Source organism: Eublepharis macularius, chromosome 12, assembly GCF_028583425.1.
Source record: "Eublepharis macularius isolate TG4126 chromosome 12, MPM_Emac_v1.0, whole genome shotgun sequence".
Classification (NCBI taxonomy): Eukaryota; Metazoa; Chordata; class Lepidosauria; order Squamata; family Eublepharidae; genus Eublepharis; species Eublepharis macularius.
The window spans coordinates 53,964,016-53,990,683 of NC_072801.1; the positions used below are offsets into that span (position 1 = coordinate 53,964,016).

The 26,668-nt window shown below is 43.4% G+C and overlaps 1 protein-coding gene across 1 annotated transcript; it reads right to left on the reverse strand.

Annotated features, from left to right (window-relative positions):
- Positions 1-426: 426 nt before the first annotated feature.
- Positions 427-25,322, reverse strand: SBK3 (SH3 domain binding kinase family member 3). The gene is made up of 4 exons (XM_054993452.1): positions 25,081-25,322; positions 10,578-10,775; positions 7,136-7,338; positions 427-4,053 (listed from the first exon to the last, which is right to left on the reverse strand). The coding sequence occupies exons 1-4, from the start codon at positions 25,205-25,207 to the stop codon at positions 3,286-3,288; spliced, it is 1,296 nt and encodes a 431-aa protein (XP_054849427.1). The 5' UTR covers positions 25,208-25,322; the 3' UTR covers positions 427-3,285.
- Between the last annotated feature and the right edge of the window lie 1,346 nt (positions 25,323-26,668).

Here is a 26,668-nt window from a genome sequence, read left to right on the forward strand (position 1 = left end):
CAAGAAACCCTGATCTAAGAACAAAATAAAAGGAACCAATGGCTATATCTAAAAAAGTGAATTTCAGAAAAAGAACCCCCCCCCCCCAATAACAACCCTAGGACCAAGTCCACCTAAAACCCTCATCCTGTTGTGTTGAGTGCTCGTAAGGCATAGTGGTTAGAGTGTCAGACTGGGACCTGGGATGACTGGGTTTGAATCCCCTGCTCAGCCATGGAGACCTGCCAGGAGACCCTGGTCCCATCGCAACCTCCCAACCTAACCTACCCTCACACAGTTGTTGTGAGGATTAATTGGAAGAAGGAGAATGATGTGAAGAGCCCCCTTGGGTCCCTGATGAGAGAGAAAAGCAGGCTATTTTAAAAACTCTGCCCCCATATGGTTGTTCAGCAGTGAAAGAAAAACCACTCTGCACAGGCTCAAAAAGAACTTTATTATTATTTCCATCTCATGTCCCAGAACTAAATTCTAGTCAGCAGCTGGTTCAGAATTAGCTTTATCCACACAATACTTGCTTTTTGCAATAGGTTGTTATGGCAACACACTGAGAGTGTATGAGCCTGTGCCAGGACTCTTGTTCACTTTCCTGTTCACTTTCCTAAATACAGTATTTTCACTCTTGTAGCCACCAAAGTGCAGTCATATGCAAACGTACCTAGGAGTAAGTGCCATTGACTACAGTGGGATTTGCTCCAGAGTAGACATGCACAACTTCAGTAAATAATTATTTAGCTCTTTAACAAACCATCATCTTTCAGAGGAAGCACCCAAAGGCTCCCAAAGGTTGCATTCGCACCACATGTATTAGTTATGGGAGCTAAATGGAACCTCCAGGTTAGAGGCAGTGTACTTCTGAAGATTGGTTGCTTGGAAGTAAACAGTAGAAAATGATTACTTCCTTCATGGCTTGCATATAGGCTTCCAGAGGCATCTTCCTGGCTGGATGCTGGCCCAGATGGACCCTAGGCCTCAGCCAGCAGGGCTCTCCTTTGTTTCTTAATGCACACTATTCTATGTTTCGTGAGTGCTGGAAAGACATTTGCCATACAGCTGCCTTTTATATTCACAAAGAGAAAGAGAGTTATTTTCCCTCTCCCTTGTTCCAGCAACTTGTACAATATGACAAACTGTTTTGCACCTAGCATAATCTAAACAAATCCAATTTAATCCGCAGCACATCCTATTTTCCATCTGCACACTTCAGGCCATGTTACCATGACTTATGACTTATACACACACCCTTGTTTTGTACTGAACACTTAGTCTGATAAAGGACTCTAGAGAATTCAAAAGGTGGCTCAAAGTTTTGTGATTCAGATGATTTTGTGAGACTTTTGTTGGTTCTAATAAAGTGCATAATGCAGCTATCTGTTTAAGACAGACTCCTTGATTTTGCAATAACTTGGGTGTTAGCGTTGTGGGGGTAGATTTAGAGTTCTGCTAATTGTACCAAATTTATGCATTTTGAGGCCTGAAACAATTTAAAAAAATTAATGACACACACACACACACATTAACACTGTCCACCAAGAAGTTGTCTTGCCTGAGACTTGTTGAAATGTACAGCAGTAAAGTCCATTTTCTGTATTTCCATGCCAGCAGCGGGATTTGCACAGAACCTCCTGTGGTATTGAGCAGCATACCACCTATGCCTATTTTCTACTCTCTTATGGCCCTCTAAATTTTCTACCTGAAACAGTCACCTCACTTTGCCTCATTCTAGGACTACCCTATAGCCACAACATCAGTATACATTTTTAATCCACTGCTAAATTTGCAAGAACTTTCAGTGAAAAATGGGGGAAATGGGAAACATTGGGGGGGGAAGTCTTTATTAAAGAATTCAAAATAAGAAGAAGCAGGGAGGGGAGTTGCCAAGATATCTCTGACTGGAAAGATTGTAGAAAATGTATGCACCATAAAGTTAAGAATGTTTTTTTAAAAATCAAACAAATATAGGTGAAGGAATAGTTTGAAACTCCCCATGCTACAATTTGTGCTGAAGAACTTTTGCACTGAGGCACGCACTAAAAAGAAGTCCCTATAAAACACTCCACGCTGGCATTAATCACTGACATCCATTAGTACAGCATGTTTGTATCATATTTCTCTGCTAGATACCACAGACAGCTCAAGCTATAGTGTAGCCTTAAGCAAAAATCCATTTTGTTTCTCTCCCCCAACACACACAGTTTTAGTTGTGTTTCCTCTTTTTTCCTGATTGCAGGACAGAAGGGAAGTGACTTCTTCCTCTTTCTGTGTAATTGAGTGATATAAGCCCAAAGGGAGGCCCAGTTGCCTTCATACATCACATTGTACTTCAGAATTAGGATCACAGCCCTCTGGCCCGTGGCGCAGAGTGGTAAGCTGCAGTACTGCAGTCCAAACTCTGCTCACGACCTGAGTTCAATCCTGGAAGAAGCCAGGTTCAGGTAGCCGGCTCAAGGTTGACTCAGCCTTCCATCGTTCCAAGGTCAGTTAAATGAGTACCCAGTTTCCTGGGAGTAAAGTGTAGTTGACTGGGGAAGGCAATGGCAAACCACCCGTAAAAAGTCTGCCAAGAAAACATCGTGATGCAACATCCCCCCATGGGTCAGTAATGACCCAGTGCTTGCACAGGGGACTACTTTTACCTTTTTTCCTCTAGATGTAGGATTGCCACTTACCTTTACTGACACAATTCATCTCCCATCTTCACTCAGTGAAGCAACAGAACAGATCAGGGGAGATAGAACCAATTGACACCTGGACATCACTTCTGGTTTGGGACAGGAAGTAATGTCATGACCCTCTAGGGATTTTCAAATCCCAAAACAATAGAGATTTGAAAATTCCTAGAGTGCTGTGGTGTCATTTCCTGTTCTGAAACCAGAAGTGATCTCCTGGTGGACTCCATCTCCCATGCTCCCCACAGTTGCAATCCTATATCCGTGATTGCCTCAGTTAGTATGAAACTTCTGGAACTATTGCCCACCAGGTTACACTGGCCTTGCTAAATACACAAAACATAAGGCTTTATCTGTTCCATGTCTTTTCATGTTGGTTACTGGCTATCTCTACTGCCTAGCTGTGCACCAGGCCTCTCGTTGAGGTAGCAGGTCTACTCAGTGCTACTCTGCCCTTTTCAGCCGCTAGAGGGAAGGGTGGCACTACATTGCTCAATACTTCTAAAAACTATCCCCTTAGCTGGTCAAACTACTGCTAAGTTCTTCTTTCTTAACTCAAGCCTTTCAGGTCATTGTGGCCCATAATGGAAGAGTCTGATCTTCTCACCTGGGACCTTTTTCAAGGCTGGAGGCCAACCCCTGCTAATCTGGAGCCTTCCTGTAGACTGTGGTTGCTTCCAAGACCAGGATCCATCTGTATGGCATGTGTTTTCTCTGTGGTGATCAGTCCAGGGCATTTTTCCTGGGTGCCTCTGACCAGGTCACTATTATCCCCTGTGGGGCCCCTGAGGCAGGTACCAGAATCTGCTCCCTTGAGATGATCACCCTGAGGGCCCTGTGTTGCTCCACAGCTGTCCACCCGCCAAGGCAGATGCAAGTACTTGTGCACTTCAATAGCAGGACTGCGCCGATCAGGGTCGATTGTCATCAAGCGACGGAACATACCCAAGATATTGGTGGTGAAGCCTCTCCACAGGCCAGGAGCCTCCCCTGGCACTGTACGGTTCTGCCAGACACCAAAGTCCTCAAACTGAGGATCTGGGCTCATTGCCACATCCCAAGGGAAGCAACCTGTGGAGAGGCAGAATAGCAGCACCCCAAAGGCCCAGACATCCAGGCTGGAGTCCAGCGCTAGAGTCTCATTGCCCTCCAGTAGGCACAACTCAGGTGGTGAGTAAGGCAGGGTGCCAGACATGGCAACGACTGGAGTGCCTTCCAGTCTTGTCAGGCCAAAGTCACCCAGCTTCACCAGCCGGCACTCGCTGTCAAACAGCATCACGTTGTCCAGCTTTATGTCTCGGTGCACCAAGGCCTTGCCATGCATGAAATCCAGTGCCTCAGCTAACTGGGCTGCGCACCTCTTCAGCTGCACTTCAGGAATGCCCTCCTGTGGGAAGAAAAAACAGAAAAGGTTTAAGATGAGCAAAGTCACCCAGTGAACAGGCGCTCTTGACACCAAGCTCTTCTCAGCACCCATTAGGTCATAGCCCTGACTTTTTCCTCCAACCCTCTTGCTTCCCAAATACATCAAACACCCTTAACCCCGATCTTTATTTCCAGCCTGCTCCCGAAGAGACACAAAATCATTCCATTCTACTTAGGGTGAAGACTGATCTATGGTTTATTTTTATTTTTTTTTTAAGTCGGGCTGCTTTGGAAGAGCCCTGAATTGCAGCAAAAGCTGGCGGTGAATGTTGCTGATTGGCTGGTATCTGTGATGCAATATTCCACCCTCCCCCACTCAGCTCTACAGCTGTTTTTTTCTTTTTCAAAGTGTCCGTAGCAATAAAGCAAAGTATGTTGTTGTTGTTGTTGTTGTTGTTGATGATGATGATGATGATGATGATGATGATGATGATGATGATGATGATGATGATGATGATGTTAAGCATACATCTGGCACAAAGAAAGGGAACAGACCCTGCTGAAGTAAGGAGTATTGGCAAAAATGAGAGCTGAACCATACACTGTTATGTTCTTTCTATCACTTCAACTTCAAAGGCAAGAGGAGCCTAGCTTTATGTTACTTATTTCTTTCCCATCTTTCTAACCTCACGAGGACCACTCAGGCAGCAAACAAATTAAAATATATTATAAAATCACAATTTAAAACCATTAAAATAAACCCCTCCCAAATACACATATCATTAAAACAATTAAAACCAGAGCTAAAATACGTCCAAAGACATGAAAACAAGAATTAAAGCTTCAGGCAGGAAGGAGGGATCACTGAGGGAATGCCAAACAGAACAAAGAAGATGGTTGTTGTGGGTTTTCCGGGCTGTATTGCCGTGGTCTTGGCATTGTAGTTCCTGACGTTTCGCTAGCAGCTGTGGCTGGCATCTTCAGAGGTGTAGCACCAAAAGACAGAGATCTCTCAGTGAGATCTTGACAAAACAAAGAAGCCTTCACCTACTGGTGGAAGAGGGCAACAGAATGGGGCAGACAAATCTCCCTGGGGGCACCCAAAGCAGGGCCTCCGAAGATGGTCCTAGTGGTTGGGTAGGCTCATAAGAAAGTAGGCTGTTATGTATTGGGTTGAGTTAGGGCTTAGCAAGGCCCCTAATGTCTGTTGGTTCATTGAGTGTTATGTACTGACTGAGCTTCAGTCTGAGCCTAGGCTCCTAAAGCCCTCATTCCGATTGGCTGTTTTCCTGCCAGCTGCATCCAATCCACTTTATACAATAAAGTCCAACCACAGCTCTGTAAATATGTTACATTGGATATAGTTAATGCAAATGATGGTATTCTAGGGTAAGTGTTACTATTGGTTGTTGGTTATTCTTGGGATGGGGTTTGCATGTATATATTGGCTCACGTTGGGCTTGTGTAGTCTGTCTGTCTGTTCTGGCTGTCAATAAACATGTTGCTCTGAGCTGAAACCATTGCTGGCTGAAATCACTATTGAGCACAAGGCTCAATACTTAATATAGGCAGTCCTTCAGATATGTTGGTCTCAAACCATATAGGGCTTTAAATGGCAGTGCCAGCACCTTGAATTGTGCATGAAAACAAATTGGGAGCCCGTGTAAGTGGGCCCAAACTGGAGTGAAATGGTGTCTACAACCCACTCCAGTCAACATCCTGACTGCAGCATTCTGCACCAACTGAAGTTTCCAAAGACTTCTCCTGGGCAGCCTTATGTAGTGTGCATTGCAGTAATCTATTCAAGATGTAACCAGGGAATGCACCAGTGTGGCCAGATCTTTTTTTCTCAGAAAGGCTGCAGTTAGCTAACTAGTCAAAGCTGGTAAAGGTACTCCTGGTCACAACCTTGGTCACACTAATGGATACTGCTTATCCAGCAGTAGGTCTGTCCAATAGCACCCCCAGCCTATGAACAACCCCACCTAGAACCCCATCTAAATTCCATGTCAGACCTCCTGCTCAGCAGTTTCACTTCTATCTTGTTGGGATTAACCTTCAGTTTATTAGCCCACAAACATGCCCAAACTGCCTCCAGATGCCAATTCAAGATTTCTATAGCCTCCCTGGGATCAGCCATAAGTGTGAGACAGAGCAGAGTGTTACCCACATATTGATGATGATAACCCAACCCAACTCACCCATCAGTTTTATGGAGATGTTAAAAAGCATAGTGGGCAAGATGGAACGTTGAGGGACCCCACAGACGAAAAGCCAAGGGTCTGAGCAGCAATCCTCAGCAACACCTTTTTAAATCTACCCTCCTGGTAGGACCAGAACCACTGCAAAAAAGTGCCTCCCAATTCCAATCCCAAAAGATGGTCAAGACAGATACTGGAGACCATGATCAATGGTATCGATAGCCATGGAGAGATTAAGGAGGATCAACAGTTGCCCTCCCACTGCCCATCTCCTGGTGCACAATATGCACTGGGGAAACCAAGACTCTTTCATTCCTATAACTGGCCCTAAAATCAGATTGGAAAGGATCCAAGCAATTCTTCTCATCCAGGAAAGCTTGAAGTTGTCCAGCCACCACCTGTTTGATCACATTTCTCAAGAATGGAACATTTGAGACTGGTCTGTAGGTACTGAGGTCTCCTGGATCCAGGTAGGCTTCTTTAGAAGTGGACACTGAACAGCCTGTTTCAAGGCTTGGGCAATCACTCCCTCTCTCAAGAAGCCATTAACTACCTTTTGGAACCAGTCAGCCAGTGCCTCTCCCTGGCAGATGTAAGTAACCAGGAAGGACAAGGATCATACAAACAGCTCTCAAACCTCCAAGGATCCTGTCCACATCCTCTGGCTGGATAAACTGAAAACCATCTCAAGCAACTGGACAGCTCAGCACCCTGGCACCATCCAACCCTGTCACTGCTACTGTATAGTTATAAGCTGAAAGCCTCTTTGTGAGGCTGTGTCTGTCTTGAGCCTTCATCTGTAATTTTCCTCTTTGTACATTTCAAATACTGTCATCCCACTTGCACTGTGAGATGCCCCTGAGTTCTTAGGACCCACAAAGTCCCCCTTGCCCCTCTTCCTACCCCTGAGTTCAGGATGGCACAGAGATCCCCAGCTGGCGCCAACTCCTGTGCAAAGGCATAATGTGTAGATGTCTCAAAAGCAATGCCGGTTGTTTTGAGAAGTGCATGGTGTGAAGAAAGGCAGAGAGCAATGCAATATTCTCGGAGAAACTCCCGTCTCCCTATTCTTTCCTTGGACATCAGCTTCAGTGCCATTGAAGTCCCTGCAAGCAATAAGAAGAGGCTTCAGTGGTTGGACAACAGGGGGCACCATGGTACCACAGTCACACTAGCAGCAGTAATACTCCTAGATCCTCTGTTTAACAATCATATAATATCAACATGTGTCAGGCACTATTGTGAACACAGAATGTGCATGATCCATGCCGAGATGTCTTACAAAGGCTAATCGTTGACTAGAATGAGGAGCGGGAGGACAATCTGAGATTTATAATGGAATAGTGGAAAAACAGACTGTAGGATCAGCAAGTAAGTATAGGGATAGGAAAGATTTATACAATCTGAAGAGAAACCAGAGTACATTTAAGGTTGAGCACAGCGGATATATCTCATCTCCCAGGAAGGTCAGACCAGGAGAAATTGGTTTTATTATTGTCATATAGGAACAAATCCATTACTCCAAATGGCAAGGTTTGTCAGTGCATCATAAAGGTAAAAAAGACAATGAGATGAGCTGACACAAGCATGGCCAACCCATAATTGCTCTACTCTGAGTCATTGGCCTTTGGATTGTATGATGTTTTCATTATAAGATATTCAAGTTTTTATTATTAGATATTTATGATTTTGTATCCTAACATTTTCTGTGAAAATATCCAGAAATTTTATTTTTAAATTTTATCTTGATGGACATTTTTTATTGTTACTATGACTTTTTGCTAACACAATAAAGATTGAGGATAGGAGAGCTGATGAGCATTGAGATCTTTGTACATCAAACATCTGTCCAGCATGGACAGTGAGTGAGAGGAAATCAAGGAGCTTGGTTCTTGTATTAGGACAGGTGGAGGAAATGAGGGATGTGACCATTTGTGGCCTCCAAGAAACTTAGTTACTCAGCATCTGACCTTCCAGCCCTTGGGATCGGGCTACTGATAAGAACATAAGAAAAGCCCTGTTGGATCAGACTCAGGGACTATCTAGTCCAGTTTGTTTCCCACAGAAGCCAATTGGATGTCCCCAGGAAGCCCACAGCTCCCTCCAACAACTGGTGGAGGTTGCATTTATTTATCTGTGCCTAATAACCGTTGGAATACCCCATTCTCCATAAATAAGTTTAATTCCCTTTTAAATCTATCTAAGCCAGTAGTCATCATTACATCCTTTGGCAGTGAATTCCACAAGTACATTATGTGTGCGTGAAGAAGTACTTTCATTTTGTATATCCTGAACCTCTTGCCATCAACTTCACTGGGTTCTTCATGAGTTCTAATGTTATTTATTTATATTTCAATTTATATACCGCCCATCCTCAGGGGCTCTGGGCGGTGAACAAGTTAAAATCAATAAAAACAAGAAAACAACAATACTAAAATCAAAATACAAAACAATAATGAAATAAATTAACCAGGTGCAATGGTGGGGGAAAAAAACCCACCCCAAAGGTGGGAGGCCTACATGGCACCGCCCCCTTCAACCACCAAACGCCTGGCAAAACAGCTCTGTCTTACAGGCCCAGCGGAACAATAATATGTCCCGCTGGGCCCGGGTCTCCATTGACAGAGCGTTCCACCAGGCTGGGGCCAGGACTGAAAAGGCCCTGGCCCTGGTTGAAGTGAGGCGGGCTTCCTTAGGGCTGGGGACCACCAGTAAACATTTATCTTCTGATCGAAGCAGTCTCCGGGGAACATACAGGGAGAGAAACAGAAAAAGTTGTATCTATCTGCTTTCTCTGTGTGTGTGTGTATGTGCCATCAAGTCACAACCAACTTATGGTGATCCCAGCAAGGGACTTTCAAGTCAAGTGAGAAGCAGAGGTGGTTTGCCAATGCCTTCTTCTGCAGAGTCTTCTTCGGTGGTCACCCATTCATGTACTGACTCCCCACTTAGCTTCTGAGATCTGATGAGATCAGGCGATACCATGCTGCCTTCTCTCCCTCTCCACTTTCTGTACCCTATGCATGATCTTATAAATCTTAACCATGTCCACTCCCCCTTGTCTCTTTATTCTAAAGGGAAGGTCCCTGAATTATGTAGCCTTTCCTCATAGGGAAGGGTTTCCAGGTGTTTCCTCATTCTGGTGGTCTTTTGCACCTTTTCCAGCTCACTGATAACCTTTTTGAGATGGGGAGATGGAAACTGTACACATTAGTCCATATTTGGATGCAGGTAATAAAAACTTGCACCAAACGTTAGTCTATAAGAAGCCACAGGAGTCTTCCTGATGTTTACTCTGTGGCTTTCATTAATGGACTTTGACAAAAGGAAGTCCAAATAAATAATTTCTACATGCTTGGTAATGACAGGAAGAGCCTTCCAGGTCAGAAGCAGGTTGACTTGAGCCATAGAGGATTCCTCATCTGGGTGACAGAGAAGAACGCATCTGTCCCCCTGTTGACTTGGGTCTCTGTGCCGAATCTGTTGTCCTCCTTGGCATTATGTTGCACATTTGTGCTGACAAGGCTGTCTCTTTCCTTGTTCCTTATTCCTACAGCTTCTAGACCCTGTGCTGCAAGGCTGGCCATCTTGCTGCTCTGACTGCTGCGCCTCGCCTGGAAGTTCTTCATTGCACAGTCAGTGCAGCACCTGCTTGCTGGCAGCTGCCCACATGCCCGGGATGACAGAGCTAATTAATTGCAAGACTTGTGAGCCAGGAAACAGCTTGGGCTGAGCTGCAATTGACCCACAGCCAAGGCTATTTGCTTCACCCCAGAACCTCTTTTTGATTCTAGAGCCAGGACTCAATAAATCTAGAACCGGCCTGTTTGGAAATGAGGATGCTCTTGACCATTCTGGTTTGCTTCACTTTTTCACTAGTAACTTCCTTTGAACTGGTGGTCCCCAGTTCTTTTGCCAAAAGGTTACATCTTTAGACATTTTGGCCTTTAATGCCACACACACAAAGAATGCCCCTTTCCCATGCACACTTTAGGGTTACCAGCAGGCCTGGAGAAAAGTGTCCTGACCCTTTAATAGATGCTTAAATATGGGAACAGGCAACTGAGGCTTTCCATGGAATGGAGGTAAATAATATCACCTGGTAAATAACATCCTATTAAGAGATGATGACAGAGAACACAGCAGGACCTCTGGATCTGTGGCTATGTTTTATACTGGTTTTATACCACTGCATGGTTTCCGTGGGGACACTTGGGAACTGACAGAGCATCCATTAGCGAATCCCACCCCCCTTCTCACACTGCTACCATTCCCAAAAGTTCTTTGGGAAGAGGGGGTGATTCTCAAACCACTTTAAATCTGTAGAAGAGATATGCATATGCACCTCTCTCGTGGTGCTGAACCAGCAGGACATTTCCGTAAGAGCCACTGCCAAGCTCCTTGGCCATGCTGTATTTCTCCTCGATCTCCATCTGTGGTAAGCCACGGGAGGTCAGAGACATGAGCTGCTCCAGGAATTCTTCGTTGTCCTCATCCTCATCCAGGTTCGTAGCTGAACTGGTGTCCTGCTCACTAACTGTACCTGTGGGGAGAATGGAGGTTGAGAAAAGAGGTGCCAATAACTGAATCAAGCACTAAAGAACTATAAAGAAACCTCCTCTTTCTTTGACACTTCCCAATGCAGGCTTAAAAACAAATCCTATGCATGGTAGTAGTTCACCACAAGCTGGGAGCTCTGGCATAGAATCATTCCAAGCAGCCTCCAGATACACAGCTGTTATACAAAATGGCCGTCGCAAGTGGCAACATGCAGGCCGAAGTTTAGATATTGATATTGCATGGTCATCACATTTGTAGCACCATCTAATGACCTGCATGTGTGAATGAGCCATCAAAGACAGGCAAAGAGAGACAGAATTTTTAGATCACAGTTTGGTTTCCGTGGAGACAGTTTATGCATTTGGCTGTTCAGTCTTCAGATAAAAACACATGAGCAAAACTGCCCTTGTGTTTCTTGGGATCGGCGTATTGTACGTACAAATGTGCCATCAAGTAGCAAGCAACCAAGTTATGGAGACCCTTGCGAGGGGCTTTCAAGGCAAGTGAGAAGCAAAAGTGGTTTGCCATTGCCTTCCTCTGCAGAATCTTTCTTGATGGTTCCCCATCCAAGTACCAACCCATCTTAGCTTCCAAGATCTGACAAGATGGAACTATCCCTTGCTGCCTTCCCACCCAGCATGTTGTAGATTTGTTTATTTTCCATCCTATCCAGTGTTTAAGGATAAAAACTGTGTGGGATGGGGTAATAGTAAAGCAGAATTGGGCTAGACTGAGTGAAAAAAGCTGGCTGGATCCAACCCATCAAATAAGAATATCAATGAAATCTCTAAAGTTTACAAGACTACATCTAAACCACTAATATAGGTAGACATCACACAGTCAGTTTTTTCCTAAAGCCTGTTCCAACTGTTCGTTTAAAATCAGTTTTTTCTACAAACCAAATATGGTTTTCCCACAGTGTCCAGGCACTGTATTTGTACCTGCAAAGGTCAATGCAGCCGCTGGAAAATATTTGCTAATGATTTGGGGCCAAACCTGCACAAACTGCGACTCATCAAATGTGACTCACTGGGAGTTTGCTAAAATTCTTGGTATGCTGCCAGCCTGTGACACAAAGAACAGGGAGCAGCATGGCCAAACACCAGGGAGGCCACGTGAATTTGGGTTGGTGGGTCACAGTTTGTGTACACCTTTTAAGATGTGTATCCTAGTTGCAGGTGTGGCACTTTCCATTCTCTTCTAGTTCAGCCCATTTCTCCCATTCTTGCTTTTGTGGCTGGGCCACGCACAAGATGTTGGTTAATATCTAGTGCTTTCCTCCCTCTATATTATAGTGCCCAGAAACTGGATGCACAATATCTTGTGCAAGTGGAAATGCAAGAGAGAATACAATAAGTTAAATCTGGTGTTTTCCAAGCTTGAGTGTCTCTAAACGTAATAATGGAGAATAACAGCTGTATGCCCTCAAAGCCTATTATTATTGTTATTGTTGTTTATTTATAGTCTACCTTTCTCATCGAGATCCAAGATGGATTATATACTGTAAGTAAATAGAATATAATCAATAGCTAGGACATTCACAGAGCAAAAATACAATATGATCAACAGTTAGGACATTCAGTGAAAACAGATACAATAGAGTACAGTGGCCACAAATTTGAAAACTAGCATAAATCTGAACACATAGATTAAATCTTTCTGAATTAAAGTGTAAGTAATTAACTTGACATCGATAGCAACATCAAACCACCCTATGACAGACAGCAATTCCAAGCAGGTGTTCCAATGAAGCATGGGAGTCAAGCAGCTTCTAACAGATCCACTGACAGTAAGGTGAGGGGCAGTTCCACCAGATTTGCTTGAATATTCATCCTGAGGTGAGGCAGTTGCCAGAGCCCAGGGCTTCCAGCAGAGTCTACTGCTACCATCCCCTCTGCCCTCCCACATGTACTACTGGCCACATGAATTATTGGGGTAAGGACATGCATGCAGTATGTGCAACTTGGCGTGTCAGTAGTAGGAGGTCTCATGAGTGAGTGAGCTGGTGGGGAAAGAATGCATAGGTGGACAGATGGGAGGGGAAGACAGGTGGGTGGGCAGGAAGAAGGATGTGATCCAGGGGCATGGCAGCTGCCAGAGGGAGAGGGGCAAAACCTTTGTTCCTGGGGCTCTCAAGCACTCTCTGCCCAGGACCCCACAAAATCTGGAACCAGCTCTGAGTGGGGGCACTGGACTGTGACTTACTTTGCTGGTCTTACTTCCTCTGCTCATTTAGAGAATTAGATATTTGAATGATGTGGTGCTAATGGCTACCACAGTTATTTATCGTATTTCCATTTGACACGCGCTCCAGCGCAAATAGAAATTTAGTGCTGGATCCAACCCTCCATCATCGCTTGCGTTGTGGAAGGCTAGAGATGTGGGAAGGGAAGGGTTGTTAAATAACCTCTCCGTGCACAGGGCCAATCAAGCAACCAGCTGGGCTGCTGGGAGCTGAATCTGAGCCAGCACAGTGGCATCTTTCTTCCATCCCGCACACTGCAGGGGGACATTCCTTTCATGCCGCTTGCCTGTATGTTAGCAAATGACTCTGCAGATTCAGATCCCAACGAGACCTTTCAGAAGTGAGATACAAAACTAGTGCCTGGGAAGAGCAGGCCGGAGCAGACTGGAAAATACAGATCTGTAGCTCAGGGGAGAGAAAGGATTGCTGAGGCTGGCAGTGTCAAAATTTTCCACATTTATTCTACTCTATACTGTTAATTTCTTGCACAGTACACACCAGCCTCGTGGCCCTGTGGCCATTTGTAGGCTGCTTCCAAGATTATTTTTTAAACTGAAATGCATTGAAGGAGGTGGGGAAGGAATAACATGCATTTTCCTGCCTCCAAATTTCTAACCAAAATGGAAACGTACATTCTTCTAAGGTACTCTATTTTACAGTATTGATTGTTGTGGATACCGTGGAGTTTAAGGCTGTTCAAGAAGCAGAATGCATGAAATGATGGATTTGGTCCATTCACAACTGAAAGCAGCACATATGAAACAGTCTTAAGATTTTAAAAGGGTGGGGCTTGAGAGAGCTTCAAAATTTGATTTCACAATTGAACATATTGAGGTTTCTTATCTGGATTTGAGAGTTTCGGCACTTTTTCAATTCAGTCCTTAAAATGTCCTCAATCCTTTTAAAACCTCCTCTCAAACATTTACTATTCTTCTTTTAAATACTTTCCTATACCCAACAAATGTCAAGAGCAGAGACCGCTTTTCATTTTTTCCCTCTTTTCTTCCACACGTCTGCTTATTTAGCAATTTCTGACAAAACTCTCTTTTCATTACTTCTTTTCAAAGAAAGCCCTGGAGTTATCTGCCCAAGCTGCTTGGGGCAACACCATGAGGAAGACACCGTTGCATTTTGGGGCTTTGATCACTCCCGGTTGGTGGCAGAGTGAGAAGAAGCAACAAGTATAGGCTAAGTGCATCAGTGTCTCCTGGGCCCATGCTAGCCAGGTCCGAGTTGAGCCTATGGAATTGCCACTGGGGCTTCAGCTTGCTCTCACAGGAGGAAACGTACCTACTTGTGGCAACGAAATACTTTAAAATACCAGCCCATAGGCAAAATCAACAGCTAACTATACATGTGCATTCTCTGTGGTGCCCCCCCACACCTTTATAGAATGGCCTACCTGAAGAAATTAGGAAAACTCCCATTCTCCTGGCTTTCCATAACTGCAAACTGAATCATTCAAAAGAGCTTTTTCTCAGATAGGAGGGCTGTACAGTAAGGAAGTGGTCTCAAAGAGATGCATCAATAAAGAGATAGGGATTATAGACATTACTACCACGTACTCTCTGTTAGTGTAAGGATGATCCTACTGGGTAGTTTCTGTGTTGTTTAATACATCATGCTTGGAATTTCTTAAGCTTTGTTTCAGCATTTTTTAAAATTTTGCGCTGGATTTCTGCTGGTTTTAAATGTTTGCAAATTTGCATGTATATACCCTATTAAATATTTACTGAAATTCTTTTCAAATTGTACTAACTCATACTGTGTAATCCACCTCGAGTCTCAGTGAAAAAAGGCAGACTATGAATAATGTAAATAAATAAATAGAATAAATAAATAATATAATAAATTGTTCCTGCTTGAGTCTAACAGGGATGAACCAAAGGCAAAGGCAACCCCCCCCCCCAATAAATCATGCCAGATCAGAAAAAAAGAGCATTTCTCTGGAGCTAAGGTGGCCTGGAGGCATCTCATCCTTTGCACTTGCTTATCTCCTATGTGATCCCTGCAAGAAAGGCAATGGTAGAGATATACGTCTGGCACATGGAGCAGGATATACAGAACTGGTCTGGCCCCTATTTGACCAAATGGACATATGGCTGAAACGTTTGTTTAAAAAAAGGTATATGGGATCAAGGTTGACTGAATGCTACAATTTCTAATCTGGAAGCACAGTTGCCTGATTTTGCTTCCCATGTGATCACAAGGCACATGAGCAGCAGGTCAGTGTCTTTTGTTGTTGCTGAGGCACAGATTCTTGATACTCCCAGTTGAGGGTCATCACAAGACTAGGAACATCTTGAAGATGGAAGGGTGGGTTTGGCCATCTCCCCAGCTGTATGGTGCATTATTCTCTTGGGAGAACAAGCCGCCCCCAGCAGCAATGAGTCAGCTTGCAAATCCAGCACTGTAAAACGCACCGATGAGGACAAGCATAACATAGGGATTTGCTGCTAACTCAGCAACAGCCAAGAAACCGTATATAGCACTGAAAAACACTCCCTGAAGTCACCGCCTTAACCCTCCGCAGCCAAACTCTCTTCTTCATCTTCCTTTGTAAAATTCCTTAATGTTTTTAAAAGACTAGGGAGTAATATTTGATCAAGATTCCTGAGTAATTAACTCAAGGTAGAAAAATCACCTGAAGCTTCAGAAATTTTGAAATATTCTCTTCGGGAGATGCGTATGCCCTTTAATCTTACCGACAAGTTAACTTCTGAGGCATGAGGTATGTCTGCAGCAGCTAATATTACCAATGATTCATAGCAGAAAATGCCAAGTATGTTTTGTAGTCCTTACCTCATTCTGTGCCCAATCCCGATTATCTCCCCTTGCAAGTTTCTTGGTGTGGAAGTTAGCGCACAGCATTGAATAGGATCTAATTCTACAGGGACTGCTTGAAGGGAGAAACATTGCTTGGTATTCCTCATCTCACAGTAATGCTGACCCTCCTCAATTAATATATATTTTTAAACCATTGGGATGAGGTGGCTATTGAGTTGAACTTCGCTATGGGAAGCCCATAGGTTCAAATCCCCATAAAGCTTGCTGAGTACATAGCCTTGGCCTATTCTCCCTCAGCTCAGGACATCTCATAGAGGTTTTATAGTATATTTGCTTGTTTAAATTTCTAACCTTCAGTCTACAACAGGCTCTCAAGACAACTCACAGTAGTAAAAATATACCTTATTAATTAATTAATTTTTTTTAAAGGGTACACTGCCTTTCTTTCTGCAAAGTAAAAACAATATAACCCATGTAAAAGCAGGAGCTATTCATAGCATCGACAGCAGCATTTAAAAACATCATTCAGAACTATATCACAGTTTGCCATAAACAATATAAAGTAGAAAATGAAAAGAGCTGGACATTAGGCAGGGAACAGAAAAAAACAGCCATTGAAAGCTTGAAGATCAGCTTTGTCTGGTGTTTCTATGGTGAACGTTCTCAAGGTAGAAGTTCCATAAATGGGCGCCATCATAGAAAAGTACTTTTTCCCAGTGGTCATCTGCCTGACTTCCAAAGGCAGACGCAGACAAGCTTCTCTGATGATGATTTCAACAGTCAGGCAGGTTCATATGGATGAAGTATTTCTGATATGCTCCGTCATCCTCTGTTTAGCTACATGTTTCGGGCCTTAAAAGTCAGCACTCACAATCGGAAAACAAACTGGAGATCTTTGAGCAACAAAGAAATGTGCTCACTACAGCATATCTCTGTTAATAACTTGGCCACAAGTTTCTATACCTAGCTGAATCCTCTTAAGTCTCTCCAAAGGCAGAACCGATTGCACTTCATTATAGTAAAGAGTCCAGTAGCACCTTAAAGACTAACCAACTTTATTGTAGAATAAGCTTTCTAGAATCACAGTTCTCTTCATCAGATGCATCTGCAACTGTGACTCTCTGTCACCTGAGCTTGATTGGGAGAGGGGGAAGTGGCATCTCTCTCCAAAATATAGTGCTGCACTTCTATAGCAGCCCATCACTTAGCTGGTGTTTGCAAGTCTGTAGAATCCTGAGGTGCACCAAAGGCTCAGCCTCAATATACAGGACAGCAATCAAGAAAAAAGCGCTTTCCAAGTAACCACAAGTAGCCCTTTTTTCACCTAGGACAGAGAGAAGGGTTAAGGCTGTGACTGCCCTCTGGCAGGCTTGAATGTCCCGCTCCTCTGATTTTAGAAATCACACCTGTCTTGGCTTTCTCTCTTCAAGAAATGGATGCCTTGGTATTTTATTAGGTAGTTAAGATCTCTATAGGGCAATAGCTGCAGTATCACTCAACAAACATAGGGAGGGAGAAAAGGGTGCCACTGCCTTTTACTCCTGGGGGTGGGGGGATTTACTCTTTTTCCAGTGATAACCTTGCTGACAGAGCGCTGGGTGCTGGGTTGCTCTTGCACAGCGATATTAGAGCTCCTGCTGAGGCAGAATCTCGCACTCTGTGGGCCCAGCCCTCAAGACCACAAGAACTCTGGAGAGTGTTTGGACCAGTAGGGAAAAGTGCCAGCCACCTGCCTGATGGATCAGCAAACGATTCTACAAAAACAGGGACATCGTCCTGCCCCCACTCTCCCATGGATGATAGTGGTGAGAAAAACTGTTTTTAAGTTCATGCTGATGTGTTAACCTGATGTGTGAAACTGTTCTTTAGGACAGGAATGTTTGGGGACAGCTGAAAGGCATTACAAAGGGCCTGTTGAGAGAAAAATTGGGCCCCACGTAAAGAACACAGCAAAAGAATTCAGCGAGAGAATGTTATGAACCCTTTGAGTGGACATTTTTGTAAACTGTTTCTTCTAAGCAAAATCAGGCTATTTTAAATAACTAGCATCTCATCTCCAGCCCAAACTAATATGAAATGTCATGTTTGCTGGTTGTAATCAAACACAGTCAGTGTCGCTTTGTCATTGTGCTCCTTGGTCCAGCCAGGCAGCTACCATCTACTTGCACATCTGATAACTGTTTTGTATTGTTTTATTTTTTGTTCTGAACACTTAAGCCTGAATAAGAGACCTTTGTGATAGGAAAGCTCTCTTTCAGTATTTTTCACAGACCAGACCGTCCAAGATAAACACATTGCCTCTCTTGCTCTTGGTTTCCCATTCTGCTTTTGTTCCCTCCCGGCTTCCAGCTGTCTGAGACCAAAGCATCAGTTTAATCTCCCTTGAACCACTATAGCTACTAGGTGTTGATAGATTGAGCCTCTGTGAATATGTCTAATCCATCTCTGGTCCCAATTAGCCATTTAGCTTTGACAACGTCCCACAGCAACAAGATTCTCCTTCCTCGCTCGGCTCTTATTGATGGATTCTTGAACTAAAGTTGGCTCTTCTTCCCTTTGGACTGCCAAGATTCAATACCCTCAGGGAGAAATGGGGTTATTTTTCAGCTAGTTCCTCTTGGCCTTTCAGTGGAAGCTTCTGGAAGGCAAAGTATTAAATTTTAAACCCATCACCCTCTACTCACAAGAAACCCTTTGCTCATTTTCAAAGATGTAGTCTTGGTTAACATCTATATATCCCACCTCCACCCCCCACTGACACATACACACACATACACAATCTTCTCCCAAGGAACTCAGGGTAGCATATATGGCTCCCACAGACACATTTTCCCCAACAACAATCCTGTGAGGTAGGTCAGCTTGAAAGAGAGAGAAAGTGAACCACATTTACCCAGTGAGCTTTGTGGCAGAAAGCAATATTTGAACCTGGGTATTCCAGATCCTAGACTAACACTCTAACCCCTACACCAGACTGGATGTCATGCAGGCGAGGTCTCATGACTCAATACAATAAATCTAAATGCACCCTGCAGTAGTTAATTTGTGTTACAGCTTGGTAAGGCCTATCCCCACAACTGCTAGGATTCAGTTCTGGAACGTGTGAGAAGTGCCCCTAAGCACATTTCGTAGTTACCTCAGTCCTGACGCGATATTCAAGAGGAGTTAACGTCCAAGTGATGGGGTGGTGATGAATTAGAGCAAGAGTTGAGCCCCAGTATCTGTCTTTTTAGAAACGACTGATTAGTTAATCTTGTCTTGGATGCATGGATTGAAGATAAAATTGGGCAGCACTATACAGTACCATGTATTCTCCACGTTTTCACATATTAATTTAAGGACCTAACTAAACAAGAAGTTTGAAGATGAAGAATCACCCTTTCCCAGCATTTTCAGAAGGCAGAACTGCAGCTCTGCGGGGACGCGATTTGGATTAGTGAGGAAGGGTTCAGCCTAGTATGGTTTTGTCGAACAAGCCATTGTGTTTTATGAACTATTTTATTGTGAATAAACTGCATAAACAAAATAATATGATTTTGCCAATCAAAACTGATTCCCACCCCCCTCCAATACATTATGACTAGCTCAAGAAAGGGAAAAGCCAGTGTTTAACTTTTTTCCCTTTCTGGAACTACTAATAGAACGAGAGGGAGCACGGGTGGAAGGGTTGAACTATGTTCCCTGCAACATGGTTCCAGTCAGAATTGGGTCCACCTGTACATGTTATGGTCCATTAAAAATACTGTAACAAATGGATCAGAGTTCCCACTTGTCTCATTCAGGAAAGTCAGGATTTTCTCAACCACTGCAAATAAATTTTCAGGGTTGCAAACTTTTGTTTACTTCTATGTCTGTTGATTCCTGTCAAGTATCTCTATGTCCCCTTTCCACAATTTCAAGGCTGCTCCCAGAGAATGCTCATTAAATTAATATTTATTGAGCCCTGAAAAATATAGCTAATGCACAGACACTCCAACACAGAAGTTGGGAAATGGTGGCTCTAGGCCCAAATGTGATCCTCTCTCACTTAACAGTGGTGTTCCGTCATCAGTCTCACTTCTCTACCTTTCTTCTCTTGAAATGACTCAAGGAAACGGGAGGAAGAACAAGAGAATGAAAAGAAGTGGGGGTCTTCTTTCTGACGTCTGTTTCTCTGTCTTTCTCTCTTTGGGAGCGATATGCACTAAAGACAACTGATTTAATAGTCATTCCTTCTTCCAAAGGGATCCTGGGAAGTGGGAAGGAGCTAAAGATCTTCATCAATATCTAACAAAACTGCAGTTCCCTTGATTTTTTGGAGAAGCCCTGAAAGTTAAAATCGATCTACTTTTGTACTGTAGAAATTATTCCCTCCCATTTTGATTTGATTTCCAATCAGACGTTTTCTTCCACACCTCCAAAAAAGACTTGGCAATTTAGGGCTAAGCTGCAAGTGATGCCAGACATGTGTTTTTAATGTGTTGGGGATGCAATTTTACCTGGGCATTGTAGTTGAAAACAGTGTTATGTCCCTAGCATGGGGAGGCAGTTTTCAAAGACAAAGCCGCGCAAGAGATGAACTCTGTATTTTTTTCCTTGCAATCTGAATGGAGGGATGAACTACCAGCTTTTCCCTTCCTCCCCGTGCTAGGGACAGGGTCCTGTATTCCTCTCTCCATTGAGATAACAAGAAAACAATTTTAAAGTTCCTCTCCCCCACAGATCCTACACAGCTGCTTTTGTTCCATTTTAATTCAGCAAAGGCATCAGGGAAGGAGGAAGAAATTGGTAGGCAGGGTGAAGGAGGTATAGTAAAGGATGGCAAACCGTTTGTCAGGTATCTGTGGGAGTTTTGCCTGCTAGACCAATTGCCCCACAGTCAAAGCATATCCTCTAACATTCCACAGAAAAAATAAGGACCCACTGGTAGCACCCCAGTTCTCATATCCTGGATCACTTCCCAAGTTCCATCACCCACTTGTCCGTGATTACACATACCTGGTGGCTTTATTCCACCAGCAGAGTGCTATATGTCTTCATTCTACAAGCCTGCCCCCCATTGATTTACAGTCATAAAGAAGCCTTTGCTGTTTTGCACCTGAAATTGTCTGTAATATATTATCAGCTGTTCAAAATAAACCTCGGCAGCTGTGAAACATGAAATGGAAGGCTGGGCACTGCACGGCGAGGATTGTCCTTGCTGCTTTTCATCACCACTGCAAATGCAGGGGCATGAGCAATGGCTACAAAGGTTCCAAACGTGGAGTTTTCTGCATGCTTTTTTTCCATCAGCCCCTTACGGACGCCATTTTACCTGCTTCCCCACACACACACACCATGCCATCAGAGAGCTTGCTTTTGAAATAAAAAGAAGGTAATTGCTATAGTGCTATATTGTTATAACACTATAGCAATTACTGATTTCTTTAAGCCGCCCAGTGGTTCAGCAGAAAACAAATGCAGGAAAAATGGCAGCTGTAAGAGGCTAAAGGGTGAGAAAATGGTGTTGATATAGGCAGGACTTTGTAAGGCAAGAAAATGTGCACCATTTCTTCCAGATGGCATGCTAATATGCTTGGACTGCATTCATTCCCAAAATATCAGAAACAGGTTTGAGAAAAACCATAATAAGGATGGGGAGAAACTTGGAAAGAGGATGATTACAGCATGAAGCTCAAATTTAAAAAGTGCTCCAGTTTGGAAATAAACCTCCCTGTGAATGCAACTTTATAGTTTATGCCCGTATGCACAGAGAGGTAGACAAGAAGCACCCATTTGTCACTTAAAGTTTTTCCTTCTGTCTGAAGGGAGGGAACAAAACTCTGAAAAACTCTAGTAAAGTAAAAATCAGGGACAAGTATCAAAAAATGGGGATTACCCCTGGTAGACTGAAACATTTTGACTGAGCCCAGACTGGTTTTCTCTTCCTTATCACAGCCTTCAGGGCATATGAGTTTTGCCCATGAACGTCCCATGATCCCCCATATAGTCATTTTGATAGTCAAAGGGGACCCCTTCCTTCATTTTCACCAGCAGAAAAGCTGGTTAAATCCAATCCTTTGTGATATTTATCAACATAGCCTGCCGATTAAAGCAAGTAGTGCTTTCTTAGTTCTCCATAGAATCCCGATTTTTGTTCTAATTATTTATTTCTGCAAGATATGTAAAATGAAAACAAGCCCCTTATGGGAACACAGGAAGAGAGAGAAATCATATCTTAGTTCCCTTGTGCAAGCACCTACTCTTATATGGTTATTTGACATATTTAATTTAAATAAGTTTTATTGACCCTCAGTCAAGTAGGCTCCTGAGGGAGGAAAAACACTAATAACAAATAAAATACCCAGTCATTAAAATAAGAACAGCATTTAAAATGATATAAAAGTCAAAGAATAAATTATTGTTGTTGTTTTGTCTTTACTATATTATACATGAGGACTCTGCAACTTGTGACTCTAAAATGAGTCAAATGAGTGAAACCAGATTTGCTTGTTTTAAAAAGAAAACTAGAGCTTTAAATTAAAGTACATTGAAGGGGTAGGTGGCATGATAGAATAACCCATATGTGACGGGAACGGCAGGCAAAGATTTTTTTAATGGGATTAAAGGGCTTCGTAAGATGCTGTACAGAAAGGGAAAGGAGCCGTTGCCAGCAATCCAAGTGCAAACCATGCACAGATCTATACTAGTGCGCTAAAACAACTGCACCGCATGCTCCTGTGAACATTTATTGCATAGTGTATGAGCCACTTCCTTCTGAAGGACATGCAGCAACCAGTCTTTGGGCTACAGAAACTTTATGGATTATTAATCAACATGTCAATCATCAGTAATGTTAAATTGTATATTTTCAGTGATGCAAATGGGCTTTCTTAGGACTGCTTTTAGTTGATCACTTGCTCTGAGTTTTGATGTGGTTTGTCTCTACTCATTAAAGGTTGCAGTCGCCTATTTTGTTTGTTTGTTTATTATTTTATACATTCAATGCCAGTCCTTCCTCAACTGCTAAAAGTATCCCAGTTTCCCCCACCTCCCACTTCAATTCATTGAAATGCAGATCTTGACGCTTTCTCACACCTTAAAGAAATGCAAATTGGAAAGTCAAAGGACCCTACAGTACTTGTTCTCACAGCAAAACTGAATTGGTGCTTTGCCCTCTGCACTTGCAGATGCAATCACATAAAGGGAGCTCCTTTGTTCATAAGCACTGAGCAAGAACAGCCTGCACAGGAATTGAGGAGCACACGTACAAATCCTGCACTTGAGAATCCCCAGGTAACACACAACATGTATTTCTACTCTGAGAGCATGTGGTTAGCAGAAAGTCACCCAGCTGGCTTCCATGGCAGAGTGGGGAATTGAATCTCAGTTGCCCAGATCCTAGTCGATCAATACACTGAGAGTCACTACACAATACTGGCTCTCAATGATTCTGTTATGCAGCATCATTGGTGTACACAGTCCTCTACAGAGCATAGAGATGCTTCACATCCTAGGAATCCTACTCCAAGGAGTTTACAGTCTAAACTTTGATCATGGGGCAGGGGATGAGGGTGGGAAGAAAGGAAGGCTGGAAATGGTGAAACAACAGTAACAGGGAGGAATGATAATAAACATTGCATGCACAGAGCATCAGTTAACAAATTTCTGTGGTTTGAGTTTTGACTCAAAATATGGGGTACCTAAATATACAAAATTTGCTGACTTTTTAAATATGATGCTGCAATACTGCCGATGGTAAATAGGAAGGACGGGTTTGAAATGGCCCTTAAAACCTCAACTGCCCTGTGCAGCAAGACTTTTAAATCAAACAATATTACGTTTATAGAGATATTCACTCGTTGGCAATTTGGGTAGGAGTTTTTAACAATTTCAAACTTCATATCAACAACAGCGACTAGTTGATACGCATTGATATTTTGAAAGTGACCATTGGCAGTTTTGAACTTTTTAACATAAAGAAGTTCAACTTACTTTTAAATATCAGTGCCAAATGAAATAGACTTTGCTATCACAGTCATGAACTGTGGACAGAAAAGTCATCTGTTATTTGGTCTCCAAATGTAGCATTTCCATTGGTATTCTGGAGCATCAAAGGGTGCAAGCTTGTGCACATTTATCGGGGGTTCTATTGAAATCCTTGGAACTTACTTTGAAGTAAACATGCATAGGATCAAGCTGTATTCTATGCATTTCCAGTGGTTGAAAAGGATGCACTATATATAAATTGGAATGGAATTGTTCAGCAGAACATTTTTATAAAGAGAATACATTTACAGTAAATGGAATTGCATGCCTTTATAAAGCGAACAGGGTTGTAGTTTTTTTGTACTGTAATTATAGGATTATGTTGTTTGTACGGGATTGTTTTCTACATTTTGTAATCGATTGCATTTGTCATGGTATGCCTTATACTGCTTTTCTTTATTGCATTGGTTTTCTAATTTTGTAATCCACTTTGAGCCTCAGCAAGAAAGTAAATAAATATACTATTTGTTTGATTCCTTTATTACACTTTTATTCTACCCTTCCTGCAAGGAGCACAGGTTACCTGGTTAGCTTCATGGCAGCATGGGGGTTTGTTCCTCTAGTCCTATCTAACTATTACAATGCAGCAGTCATTGCATCACACCACTGGTAGGATGTGTGAACATCACAGACACCCTTTGAGCGTTCTCATGACCATGTCTAATTATGTGATCATTTGTGCAAGACAATCATTTGTGCAACATAATCACTAATGTGATTTCTTGTCCAGCACATCCAGGGGTACAAAATTGTTAGCTAACTGCACAGCATTTACTCCTTACACTGGTGACTAAGGATTAAGGGCAAAAATGTCAGAAACCCACCATTCAAACATCTTTGTTCAAAAAGAAGGAATGGAAAACACACAAACTTTTTTAAAAAGACATCATTTTCTCCCAGAATACGTTACAGACACTGACATCTTAACAAGAATATGCAGTCTATGAAGTTGCAAAGAGATATCTCAGGGCCAAGCTACAAGTGACGAACGACACTTGAACGGCAAGTGTATTTCTCCCTGTTCACTTGCCCTCCACTCAATCCACTTGCCGTTCAAGTGTCATTCGTCACTTGTAGTTTGGCCCTGTGTCACTCAAAGAGTTCTATGGAATGAAAACATTTGCAACTACATCAGTTTCAGCTGGTTATAGAAAATAGAACACTGTGCCTAGACAGAGAGATACAGAAGGTGAGGGTAGGGCTTCCCCTTATCTCTATTACAAGATAAAAGTGTTCCTCTGGTCCTTACCTTGGTTTGGGGGGCCCTTCTGGGCCGGTGATGTAACAGGTGGGTGTTGTGGAAAGAAACCCACCGACCATTCTCTAGCTGCTCCCTCTCTCTCCAGGGCTCTTGCATCCGTCTGCCCAGGTGTCATCGTTCTTGGTGCCGACTCTCCTGTTTCTGCCGTGGCCCAAACTGTGTGCACTGGGTCTGCAGAGAGCTGTGAAACAGTCTGAGTTTCTCTGTGCTCAGCCTGACGGTTGTGATTGAAAAAGCCAAGGCTGCTTTGGCCAGTTCTAATCTCTCCCACTGAGGAGAAGGCAACATATGTCACAGGCTCAGACACAAGCCGGGCTGGCTTCCAAAGATAGGCAGGGGAGGGCTGTGAGATGCTGGCAACAATGCAACGTGCCTCTGCTAACTCCCAGCCTTTCACCTGTAGGCAAGGGGGGGCAGCCTTGCCTGAGACTAAAGGGGATTCCCCCCCTCCATGAAGAGGCAAAAATTTGGGTATAATGTAGGCAGAGAGGCAGATGTGAGAATCAAAAAAAAAACGTGATTGAAGTGATATGGATGAGAAGAGAATTGGGTTTATGGTGGGTTCCTAGAGGCTCATGCATCATTAGCAGAGGAGTCACAACAGCTCTCAATGGCAGAGAACTCGCATTGCCTGCAAGAGGTCCTAAGGTCAACCCTTGGCATGAAAGGATCTTGGGTAGGAGGGCTAGGAAAGGGCTCTGCCTAAGACATTAGTTTTTAAAATTTATTAATTTTATTTACCTTGTCACAGCAAGCAATGGTCTGACTCAGGGCTTTTTTTCTGGGAAAAGAGGAGGTGGAACTCAGTGGGTTGCCCTCGGAGAAAATGGTCACATGGCTGGTGGCCCCGCCCCCTGATCTCCAGACAGAGGGGAGTTGAGATTGCCCTCCGCGCCGCTCAGCAGCGCAGAGGGCAATCTGAACTCCCCGCTGTCTGGAGATCAGGGGGCGGGGCCACCGGCCATGTGACTATTTTTAAGAGGTGCCAGAACTCCGTTCCACTGCGTTACTGCTGAAAAAAAGCCCTGGGCCGATTCCAGATGACTAACCTTAAGGCACTTCATGCCACCCTCTTCCGGATCGCGACAGGGAAAATGTGAAACATCGCGTTTCCTCGTGCGAGTTTTGCGCGTCATCGTGCAAGGAAATGCGCAAGGAAATGCGATATTTCGCATTTTCCCCGTCGCGATCCGGAAGAGGGTGGCATGAAGCGCCTTAAGGTTAGTCATCTGGAATCGGCCCAGGTCTGACTTGGTGTAAGGCACCATGACAGCTGTATCAAGAGTCTGGTTTGCATACAATTCCCTGTCCCTGCGATTATTGTTGCTTTTGTTAGATGTGCTTGTTGCTCATGGGTTTTCGCCTAGATTTCATTATTACAGCTGACGATGGCTGATTTATCTTGAGTTTAGGATTTCTACTGGCTGCTCTTGTAAAAGGTAGTTGTTATTGTTTATAATGCTGCTTTTGGCTTTTTTTTAAAAAAAAAGTTTTCATCCTTTCTTCTTGTTTGTCTTTTGTCAATGGAAGCCGCCTTGAGTATTATTTTTACTATCAAAAGCCAGGGAGACAGATC